We start from the raw sequence: 11,814 nt of genomic DNA, 5'->3' as shown, positions 1-11,814 counted from the left end.
TTGTGTGTAATATACGATAAGCCATATATTCGTTAAGAAACACCCCCCAAAATCGTATATTACACATATATATGACAACAACAAGGCATGTTCTAAGTTGTAAGGCAATTTTATTGGCAATGTTTCACAAAAAATCGCGACTTCAATCCACTCGTTTTACCTCTAAGAATTACAGCCGATTCCAAGCTACGAACAAGCTTCGAAACCATTGCCTGGGCTACCTGTGATATGGCGCGCCGTTTAAAAGAACATAAGCGCGTAGTGACAGAGCTCGCTTGAGGAGCGAAACCAAGGCAAATATATCCAGTTGAAGTAGGCATACGTAGTTTATTCGGCACTCACAAGCAACAAACATCACTTTGGAGTAAGACCATGTCCTATAATCCGTGGCCACTCAGTTCCTCTTGTCCTTGAAAGACACAGACAACCCATGAGAAAATAAGATCACCGCTGGCATACTTTGAGCCCGCTCTCACAGACCATCATGGCGGACGAACGTGGCTGAAAAATAAACGGTTTGACTTCATCGTATTCTACATAATGGATTCAGACGATGGCCTTATGCTGAACCTGACGAACTTTTCTACAGAGGATACTAAGAAATCCGCCATCAGAACCGGCCCTAAGAAACCATTTAAGGTATAACAGGGTTTTATTTGATGTAGTTTTGTAATTTGTTTACATCTTGAGCTTACTTGAAACCCCCTGTTTATCTGTGTTTTATATATTGTAGAGGAAAGAGAAGGGCAATGATTACCAGAAAAGTACTCATAGATTTGACTTTACGCAAGGTTATGCCATCAGCACATCAAACGAAACTAAGAACACAGACAATGTGAAGGTACTTCAAATTTCGCTTGCCATTTCTACTTACCCACTTAACTTAACTTACATGGTAACGTGGTAATGAAGATTATAAACACGGGGGCATGGTCTTACATATGTTTTCAAGAAAAAAAATAGATCTTCCAAGCTTGTGCAACACGAGTCTGACTCATTCTCTTTTTCTCGAGGATAGAAGGGAACCGGTATTTCTTCAGAGGACAAGACTCCCTTACATTTAAAGGACGCGAGTCCTAGGGGAAAGGATTTCGGCTCATTCCAGGCAAGTATAAAAAATGGGAAAAGAGATGCTCATGGAATGGTATTTTCTCAAAGGCACCCAGCAAAATGCGAGATAGGGTGCAAGAATATAAGTACTGTGGTCCCTTGATTATGCTGCCATTTATGGGAACGTGAAAGGTTTGATAGAAGTTGTTTGTTTATGTGTGTGTGTTCTGTTAATTGGTTTTATGTGTATTGTGCTAATTGGGTTTTATGTGTGTGAATTTTTTTTGTTATAGTGATTCCAAATCTGTAGTACTTGTTTTTGTTATTGATATGCAGGGTTTTGAAATGTCTTTTATTGCTTAGGTCATATCAAGCTTGTTCAGGCACAATCCAGCTATTCCAGAAGTTAAAAGGTACACATTCAAATAGCAAGATTTCCAATTTCTTCTTGTTTTTCATAGGTTTCATTGGGATTTTTTTTTATCTTCCAATTCCTCTTGTTCAAGAAAAGCCAGTAATCCTGTAAGGCTAAGTTTAAACGTTGCATACTCCATGAGCTGTATTCAATGTAATCTGATGCAAATGAACCAGATGTTTTATCTTCATTTATTGCATTTGAATTTAAAACAGCTCATGGAAAATATGACATTTGTGTATGGCCTAATCCTTGTGTAAACCATAAATTATAGAATTCTCAAGAAAGACAAGAAAACACAGCAGTCACTTGAAAATAAGCCACTTTTTACTGGAGACAAGTTTAGTGACCTTGCATTATCATCTCATATGGTAAGAGGATAGAATAAAATAACAGTAGCACTTTATGTGACACTTGCACGTAGCTTTGTACTAGACCTTGTCTTCAGCACTTTTGAAGTAGATCATCGGGTTTCCTGTGGTGTCACATGACAGGGTACTCTGGGAGAATTAGAGTTGGCTAAATTTGAATAAAGGTTCTGGCCGGCGATCATTATCGGGAATTTTTGGCATAGAAAAAACCTAGTTTGCTTACAATATCTGTCAAAATGAATGGGGCAGGGCTGAAAATTAGGATGTCTAAGTACCAGTTTGCTGAACTATGTGCAAGTGTTAAATTAGTGCTAATGCTTTAAGATAGACTTGTCGCTTATATTCTATAGTATAACTGTTTTTTTTAGACCAAGCATATTTTGTTTGCTCTTAATTCCAGGTTTCAAATCTTGAAAACAATGTTGGGGTCAGCAAGCTAACCAGGTAATGAGCGGGAAATTGGTCTTTCTGTACAGCTTGTTAGGTTGCAGTAGTGTTGGGGTTGACTTCATCGTCGATTTTTTGCAGTTTTTTTCTTACTTTTTTGAATATATTGTACCTACAGGCCAATACCCAGGGGGGTGCAGGGGGTGTAAAAGCACCCCCCTCCCACCTTGGAAAAATAAGGTCCACTTTTTCAGATCCCCCCCCCCCCCCCCCCCCCCAAATAATAATCCTGGGTACGGGCCAGTACCGATATTGTGAACTTTCACTGCATCTTTTTTGAGCCCCAAATTTTTTTCCCTTGTCATTAAGAGATGCGTTAAGTGTTCTGTACTGACTTTTATATCTTTTAGTGTACAAAAAGCTGCAATCCCAACTCTCTTGGCTGGAGAAGATGTTTGTATCAAGTCTAAGACTGGATCAGGTATGAATTTAGGGCAAGCTGTAGGGTTAGAATTTGTTGTATCAAACATTAGGAGTAAACCTATTATTTTCCTTCCCCAGGCAAGACCTTATGCTATGCTATCCCAGTAGTGCAAACACTGCAGGACATTGTTCCAAAGATAGAGGTAAGACGACAGAGGTTCTTTGCCAAGTTACAGGGTATTGTTGCCACATTTACAGTAGCCTCACTGATTAATAACTTAAATGATTTTCTTATTTGAAGAGAGCTGATGGTCCATATGCTGTTGTACTTGTCCCTACAAGGGAGGTTGGTATTGTTGTAATAATTTCAGATGAATTTGAAACAATAATAGTTATTGAAAGTAAATTTATTGAGTGTAATACCTTATTTGAATTACATACTGTTTTCCTTTTTCAGCTTGCACTTCAAAGTTTCAATCTTCTTTTAAAACTTGTCAAGGTTTGTGAAACATACAGTATGTGTTCAACTCTTGCTAGCCCTCCAATCCATTGTAGTCTATATTTACTTTCCCTTTATATGTAGCCAAATTCATTGCTGCACAGCCTCGGTGATAAACCATTTCACAGAACAAGGAAATTGATTGGTCAAGGTGGTATGATTGCAAGATGCTATTCCCAGATGACAACAATTAATTCTGCTGTAAAGCCAATAGCAGTTATAGCCTTCTAGCTTTTGTTTGCAACAGTCCAAATGCTGCTGGCCACTAATATCATATTTCTTGTTTTCACAGCCTTTTCAGTGGGTTGTTCCTGGACTTGTTGTTGGGGGAGAGAAACGCAAATCTGAGAAAGCTAGGTAAGCTTGTCTTCCTTGGAACCTTTACATGTTATTCAGATGTGAAAGCAACACAACAGTTTCTAAGAGTTTAGATATTGTGACTTTTGTTAAGTTATAGCTTTACCATTTTTTATTAATGTTTGCTTCTTGCTGGTAAAACCAGCTTAACCAAAACTGATCTCAATTGAAATCTTCTTTTATAGCAAGAATTCTGTGACTTAAGCAATAGACATTAAAACTGAAGCTACAGTGGTGATCCTCTGATTTTTCTTTCTTGGGAAATCCTAAAACTGATCTTGTCCTGTTTAGATTACGGAAAGGAATCAATATTCTTGTGGCCACCCCTGGGAGACTTCTTGATCACATAGAGGTTGGTAATCTTTTCATATTCTGAATTTAGTTGCATTTTCATTTGGTAAATATGTGTGTTTTACAGAAAACCCAGTGCTTAACCTTCAGGAATGTACAATGGATAGTTTTAGACGAGGCTGACAGGTATGGCAAAGTATTGCTTAATTGTTAGGGGCAGGTATAACGGACAATTTGTTTTTCAAGTTAATGTTTGCTTCTTTATTTGTCTATTAATTTTCAAGCCACTATCATTTTCCTTAGTGCTAAAATTTTGATTTTGTTTAAGGTTGCTTGATATGGGTTTTGAAAAAGATGTCTCAGCAATTTTGAAGGCCATCAAAGATCAACAAATAAAGGCAATGCACAGGCAGGCAGTGCTTCTCTCAGCAACTCTTACTCAAGGTTTGAAAAATGTAGAAACCTTTAAGTATTGTTAACATTTGGTTACAGCTTCAAACATATAGCATATGATGTAATAATAAATATATAATGAAATATATAAATAAATATATAATAAAGATCATTATTTTATGCCACAAACAATTTTGTTTTCTTCTTTATAAGTATTTTTATCTATTTCCCAGTTATAAATTAAAAACTTTCTTTTGATTTGAAGGAGTCAAACAACTTGTTAGCATTGCCCTGAGTAATCCACAGTTTGTTAGTGAATCAGGATTAAATCAACAGGTCGAGAAGGTAATTGAAATAACAGACAACAATTGTACATATGTACTGCTGTAGTCTTGCAACCACTGCATCCATTTGACATCTTACTATTATCACTTTGTTTCTGTTTTGCCAAAGGGTGTTCTGACCTTCATCTATTCCACAACTTACTTATATCTTTGTTTCTGTTTGGTTTAATAGGTCATGTAATTCCACTTTTTTTTGTTTTGACTCATTCAGCAACTTCTATCTTCCATTAAATATCTTACTATAAGTCACTTTTCTTTGTGTTATACAGGATGGCTCTTTAGACGAGTCTGTTCTGGCTCAAATTCCTAGCCAACTTAAACAGTACTTTGTTATTGTCCCAAGCAAGATGAGACTGGTTTCCCTTGCTAGCTTCATACTCTCTAAAGTCCAGGTACACTTATTTATAAATTTATACATTTTTATTCACTGACAAATGGATAGAAACTTATAGTTTTCTTACTGCCAACAGGAAAGTCCCCAGAATAAGATGATTGTGTTCTTATCAAGTCGGGACTCAGTTGATTTCCACTATGGATTATTTGACAAGTGCCTTGGCTTGGGAGCAGGTGGGAGTGTGTTGTGCAGAATCTTTAGAGCATAAACAATAACACTGTTTTTATTTTCAGAAATTAAGACATTAAGAAGAAGTTTCTTTGACTGTGATAAAAAGCTGTCTTTTTTCTCTTTTTTATTTAAGCTTCATCCTTGTTTTACATCTATTTCTTAGTCTATTTGTGAGTCTGAAGCAGTCTTATCCATTTTTCACAGGCAAGAAACCAGAGCTATACAAACTACATGGGAGCATGTCACAGACGGTAAGATCATTATTCATTAGTTGACAGTCCTTGCCATCCGCCATTTTGTCACTTTAGATGATTACTGGATGATTAGTTGAGATTTATTAAATCGATTTGACTTCTCATTTTCAATAAAACAACGTGAAAGGTGTGGTGGCTCTGGCTTTTTAAGGTTACTAAGATATTATTCTTTTTTGTTTGTTGTATTATACGTGTTCTTTGTGCGCTGTAGGAGAGAACAGACGTCTTCACCAAGTACAGCAGTAGCCAAGAGGGTATTCTGCTTAGCACCGTGAGTATACAAATATGGATGGACAAATAAACAAATAAATAGAATTAATTAATATGTAAAGTCAATATGCAAAATAGGAACCAATTAGCAGCAAAGGTCATTTTTCAAAAGTGTGTTTTTACCACAGTTTTTCCTATCAAGTACTTTTGTTAAGTCTATTATTCTTTTACCAACCTAACTAAAGATTTGGTACTTTAACTTTGGATGCTTATCAAGAATCAATAGTAATTTTTGGGGGTGCTCTGGATGATACAGTACCTATCATGCATGCTGCTTTGTGAATACATGGGAACCACCAAACCTTAGCCAGATATATGGGGAGAAGTTTTTTTTTACACATGGGAACACCCCCCGAGAGAAATAGAATCACTGTGAAGAAGACGAAGACCCAGTTCGCCTTTCGTTGTCCGAGTATGCTGGAGCGTAACCCAGCGGCTAGATGTTGGTCGATAATCTGCCTGCGATGTCTTCTACTCTCCCGGGTCACCACGAAGCTGCAATAGACACAGATAAGGACGCAAGCCAGGACGGAGATGTTCATGGGGAGGAAGACCACCGGGAAGAACCATTTGGCGCAAGAAGCGCCGCTAGAAGCCACGCGATCACCACACCTATAGCCAGGCGCCCTTGCGTGACAATCACGGGGTAACGCAATGTCTTTTTCATCCCTATGGAACGGTCAATGTTCAGTAAAGTCAAGTGGTGCAGGGAGCTTAAAGGTCAGGGTTTGGAAGATCAGGAACACAACGCGATCGGAATAATAGTATATATATAGTATAATATACAGCATCCGAGCAGGAGAACTTTTCCACCGAATAGTGCAAGGCTCCCTCCACCAACAGAGAAGGCTGGGTTACGAGGCCAACAAGTAAGTCAACGCCGGCCATGAAACCCATGACGATATTGGAGGTGCTCTGCAGGGAGCGGTACTTGAGAAGTGCGCGGATGACCAGGAGGTTTAGGGTGATGGTGAAGGGGCATGTGGCACCGTGGAAAGTGGTTGGAATCAGCAGTATCTTCTTTCGAGTCGCCAAGTCTATCTTGGGGAATAACAGCAACGTTTCTATCATACAACTAGTATCGCTTTGGTTATTCATGACCGCGCTTGAAGCAGCTGAAATATTCAAACACACAAGTTTTTAAATGATGATCAAAGTAACATAAAGAAATATCATTGAAAGATATTATATCAACTGTTTGTTTCTTTGTAAATTGATCGGTGTTTAAAACATGAAGATGATAATATAAAGAAAACACACAGACATAAATATGAAAAGGGATACATTTTATCTTTTAAAAGTCTAATCCTCGAATTTTACCGTTTTGTTCGTAAAGTGGAGCTAGTATAGCTTGAATGAGTATTAACTTTCGCATGACATTCAAATAAGAAAGAAATAAGAAAAGTATCTTCCAAATAAGAAAACAAATAGCAAATATGAAGTCATAAAAATTATGGTACATTATTTTTTTAGTTGACAAATAATTGTCAAATTTTGAAAAGAAGGGGGGAAAGAAGAACATTTGAGGAACAAAAAGTGTAGGCTCGTGTTGCACTAATTTTATTAAGAGAAAGGGCTTTAAGGAGATCTCCTTATTCTATATATCAAACTGATGTTTTACCGCATGACCGCAGCACCCACGCTTAAAAGGTATAAGCAATCAGAGTTGAAATCTATACCCTCGATGTGCCAGGTGATGACAACTTTAACTCTTCATCAACTTTAGGACTAGGGTTTACCCGGAAAAAAAGTATTTCAGACTATCATAGCGCAAGAATTATTTTCGATAATATTATCGGTCATTCAGACCCAAACCTCGGCCTTTTTCTAATTAGCCCAAAATGGTTCATAAAACTGTTTGTCACCGTTCCTTGGAGTTTAAATTGACATCGATAAGAGATAACGTGATTTTCTGAATGGCAAATGCAAAACAAAATAATCAAACAAAAAAATCAGAAATGACTGCGCCCGTCACAGCAGAGAACGACGACAAAAGATCTTTAAATGAAACTTAATCTGGCGCTGAATACGTTGCTTTTTGTTGCTTTTATTTTACCGCTGAAAGACTGACCGCGCGCTCAAATAGATACAAAGACTGTAGAAAAGCCCTTATCAATGTAGATGATGATATCCTGCGGTTCAACATCCATGGCGATCAATGCATGACTTTAAGAGGGGAAGAATTAAACTTGTTTTTCTTCTTGAAGCAAATTCTGAAAAAGCTTTCAAAAGTTCTTACACTTTTACGACGAATAGGAAGCTCAAATATGTTGATGCTTGTGTGACTGATAAGTTTATGATTGTGTGACTGATAAGTTTATGATTGTGTGACAAGTTTATGACTGTGTGACTGGTAATTTGATGATTGTGACTGGTAAGTTTATGATTGTGTGACTGATAAGTTGATGACTGTGTGACTAATAAGTTTATGACTGTGTGACTGGTAATTTGATGATTGTGTGACTGATAAGTTAATTATTGTGTGACTGGTAAGTTAATGATTGTGTTACCCTTTCCTCTCAGGATGTGGCCGCGCGGGGCCTGGACCTTCCTCGAGTTAGCTGGATAATACAGGTATTATATTTCCATCTTTTCGCACTTTTACATTACCTAGGCATGTTGTGAGTGTTATTTTGTTGTTCTCCCCTATTTTAGTATGACACACCTGGGAGCGCAGTAGACTATGTTCACCGCGTGGGACGGACGGCAAGGATAGGCTGCGAAGGGCAAGCCTTGCTTTTTCTTACTCCTGCAGAGGTATGTGTCTATTCTGAAAGCTTCTTTGTTATGCCGAATCCATTGAATCGCGACGCCGCATTTTCAAAACATCGATTTGTTTTTGCCTTTTGGGATTTTCTGTTCCGCCAGTCAAATTATTGTTAGCCAATCAGTTTCTTGCCATCTCTCGCCTAATACAGTTACCTGGCTTTCTGTCGCGACACTGTCTGGTTTTTGTCCATAGGATAGCCAGGGAAGTGCACAAAGCGGGACTCTGATTGGCTCAGAATGGTTTTACTGACGGAACAGAAAACCAAAACAAATCGTGTTTTGAAAACGCGGGTCGCGATACAACGGATTCGACTTATAAAGTTAAACAACCTAAGCATGTGCTTATTTTGACAACTTTCCTCTTTTTGTTGTACAGGTGAAGTATCTAGAGACTCTTTCAGAATTCAACATCAGGTATTTCTTCACTTTGTTGTTGTTATTTTTGCTATCTTGTTATTGGCGTCATTGTTTTTGTTGTTGTCGTTGTCGCTGTTGTCGTTATTATCGTCGTCGTCGTTATTGCCTTTGTCGTCGCTGTTGTCCTTTTTTCGTCTTCGTTGTTGTCGTCATCATCTTTGTTGTTGCTGTTTTAGTCGTCGTTGTTCTTGTGGGAATATGTCGTCGCCGTCGTTGTTCTTGTGTGAATATTTTGTCGCCGTCGTTGTTCTTGTGGGAATATGTCGTCGTTGTTCTTGTGGGAATATGTCGTCGTTGTTCTTGTGGGAATATGTTATTTGAGGGTTAAATATATGTTATTGTTCCTGTTCTAGGCCTGAAGAACTTTCCGTTTCCAAAATTCTTCAAACACTGACATCAATTAGTAGTAAAGATGTCAAAAAGGTCAGCATTCATTTTTACATTGTCATTGTGGATGCTTTCTCGCACTTGATATTTTGCTAGGATAACAAAATGGCGGCTGGCAGAGATTCTTTATCTATCTATTAGGGGCTCCAAGATCGTTTAGTCCAGGAAGCCGCAACAGGACTTCAGATGTCATTCGAAAAGCAAGTGCTGTCCAACCCAGATGACTTAAAAGCTGCTAAGAAAGGTGATCAAAAGACACTCTCCCTTATTCTTACTTATGGAACGGGGGTGGGGGGGTGGGGTAGGCATAGATATCACATACAAAAAAAACAGCTATTTTAAAAGCGGCATTATCACCAGTTTAATTATCACCAGGATGGCCGGCGGAAACCTCATCCAAGAGACAGAAGAGACAAGAAAAGAGAGAAAAAACCTATTAGAAACCGCGCTTTTAAAACGGTCATCCGCTAAAGATTATCGGTCACATCCTCAACGAAACTTTCAATAGACTTACTGCCTTTCGCGTTTTCCGTGAAAATTCGAAGATTGTTACGTAATCGACCGGAAGGAAACAAGTGACAACGCCGCTTTTTAAATTAATTAAAATTAATTTAGAGAAAACAGAGAGGAGGAGGATGTATAGTAGGATCTGTATTCACTACTCATCTGAGTTTTTTATTGGAATGGTATTACCCTCGCCATTTTATTATTGTTGATTGTTTAAATAAATCATCCTCAGCATTCCAGTCGTTTGTGCGGTCTTACGCTACCTTCCCGGCATCCCTTAAGCACATCTTCCACGTAAACAATCTCCACCTGGGTCACGTGGCCAAGGCGTTTGCCCTCAGGGACCCTCCCACGGGAATATCAGGAACGACAAGGGACTCAAAAAGCGTTACAAAGAAAAAACAGTGAGTGTAATAAAACGGTCTAGATAGTGGAATGTATACGTACGTACTTCTTGGTTGATGGTACGCTTAGACGTCATGTGTTTTGTTTTATGCAACAACAAAAGGGATTTTGTTAAACAGCGCGCGAGTAATGACGTCAAAAGTCAATCAAGCACAAACGCAAGGGCAACACAAATGAGAATAGGCCAAACGCAAGCGCAACACAAATAAGAATCGGCTTAACGCAAGCGCAACACAATTGAGAATCGGCCAAACGCAAGGGCAACAAAAATGAGAATCGGTTAAACGCAAGCGCAACATAATTAAGAATCGGCCTAACGCAATCGCAACATAAATGAGAATCGGCAAAACACAAGGGCAACACAAATGAGAATCGGCCAAATGCAATCGCAACACAAATGAGAATCGGCCAAACGCAACATAAATGAGAATCGGCCAAACGCATGCGCAACACAAATGAGAATCGGCCAAACGCAACATAAATGAGAATCGGCCAAACGCATGCGCAACACAAATGAGAATCGGCCTAACGCAACACAAATGAGAATCGGCCAAACGCAAGCGCAACACAAAAGAGAATCGGCCAAATGCAATCGCAACACAAATGAGAATCGGCCAAATGCAATCGCAACACAAATGAGAATCGACCAAACGTAACATCAATGAGAATCGGCCAAACGCAAGCTTAACACAAATGAGAATCGGCCAAACACAACACAAGTATGAGAATCGGCCAAACGCAACACAAGTATGAGAATCGGTCAAACGCAACACAAGTATGAGAATCGGTCAAACACAACACAAGTATGAGAATCGGTCAAACACAACACAAGTATGAGAATCGGTCAAACACAACACAAGTATGAGAATCGGTCAAACGCAACGCAAGTATAAGAATCGGTCAAACACAAGTATGAGAATCGGTCAAACGCGACACAAGTATGAGAATCGGTCAAACGCAACACAAGTATGAGAATCGGTCAAACGCAACACAAGTATGAGAATCGATCAAACGCAACGCAAGTATGAAAATCGGTCAAACGCAACACAAGTATGAGAATCGGTCAAACGCAACACAAGTATGAGAATCGGTCAAACGCAAGTATAAGAATCGGTCAAACACAACACAAGTATGAGAATCGGTCAAACGCAACACAAGTATGAGAATCGGTCAAACACAAGTAAGAGAATCGGTCAAACGCAACACAAGTAGGAGAATCGGTCAAACACAAGTATGAGAATCAGTCAAACGCAACACAAGTATGAGAATCGGTCAAACGCAAGTATGAGAATCGGTCAAACGCAAGTATGAGAATCAGTCAAACGCAACACAAGTATTAGAATCGGTCAAACGCAAGTATGAGAATCGGTCAAACGCAAGTATAAGAATCGGTCAAACGCAACACAAGTATGAGAATCAGTCAAACGCAACACAAGTATGAGAATCAGTCAAACACAAGTATGAGAATCGGTCAAACACAAGTATGAGAATCGGTCAAACGCAACACAACTATGAGAATCGGTCAAACGCAACACAACTATGAGAATCGGTCAAACACAAGTATGAGAATCGGTCAAACGCAACACAAGTATGAGAATCGGTCAAACACAAGTATGAGAATCGGTCAAACGCAACACAAGTAGGAGAATCGGTCAAACACAAGTATGAGAATCGTTCAAACGCAACACAAGTATGAGAATCGGTCAAACA

The 11,814-nt window shown here is 38.8% G+C and overlaps 1 protein-coding gene across 1 annotated transcript in view; it reads left to right on the top strand.

The window, feature by feature from the left end:
• The first annotated feature begins 449 nt into the window (after positions 1-449).
• The window catches only part of LOC5507653 (probable ATP-dependent RNA helicase DDX31), a 23,152-nt gene continuing 11,787 nt past the window's right edge, over positions 450-11,814 (top strand). Inside the window, exons 1-25 of the mRNA XM_032376388.2 lie at positions 450-639; positions 734-841; positions 1,019-1,105; positions 1,414-1,463; positions 1,740-1,836; positions 2,237-2,280; positions 2,634-2,704; positions 2,785-2,849; positions 2,948-2,992; positions 3,104-3,145; positions 3,438-3,502; positions 3,794-3,854; positions 3,921-3,979; positions 4,122-4,237; positions 4,452-4,531; positions 4,800-4,922; positions 5,001-5,097; positions 5,300-5,346; positions 5,561-5,620; positions 8,143-8,193; positions 8,275-8,376; positions 8,765-8,802; positions 9,159-9,228; positions 9,334-9,436; positions 9,932-10,103. Of these exons, the coding sequence (XP_032232279.1) occupies positions 541-639; positions 734-841; positions 1,019-1,105; positions 1,414-1,463; positions 1,740-1,836; positions 2,237-2,280; positions 2,634-2,704; positions 2,785-2,849; positions 2,948-2,992; positions 3,104-3,145; positions 3,438-3,502; positions 3,794-3,854; positions 3,921-3,979; positions 4,122-4,237; positions 4,452-4,531; positions 4,800-4,922; positions 5,001-5,097; positions 5,300-5,346; positions 5,561-5,620; positions 8,143-8,193; positions 8,275-8,376; positions 8,765-8,802; positions 9,159-9,228; positions 9,334-9,436; positions 9,932-10,103 (1,952 nt within the window). The 5' untranslated portion in view covers positions 450-540. The remainder of the gene's footprint in view (positions 640-733; positions 842-1,018; positions 1,106-1,413; positions 1,464-1,739; positions 1,837-2,236; positions 2,281-2,633; positions 2,705-2,784; positions 2,850-2,947; positions 2,993-3,103; positions 3,146-3,437; positions 3,503-3,793; positions 3,855-3,920; positions 3,980-4,121; positions 4,238-4,451; positions 4,532-4,799; positions 4,923-5,000; positions 5,098-5,299; positions 5,347-5,560; positions 5,621-8,142; positions 8,194-8,274; positions 8,377-8,764; positions 8,803-9,158; positions 9,229-9,333; positions 9,437-9,931; positions 10,104-11,814) is intronic.

The sequence above is a fragment of the Nematostella vectensis genome, chromosome 1, assembly GCF_932526225.1.
Source record: "Nematostella vectensis chromosome 1, jaNemVect1.1, whole genome shotgun sequence".
Taxonomy (NCBI): Eukaryota; Metazoa; Cnidaria; class Anthozoa; order Actiniaria; family Edwardsiidae; genus Nematostella; species Nematostella vectensis.
The sequence above is the reverse complement of the archived record's forward strand: the minus strand, read 5'-3'. Positions and strand labels throughout refer to the sequence as shown.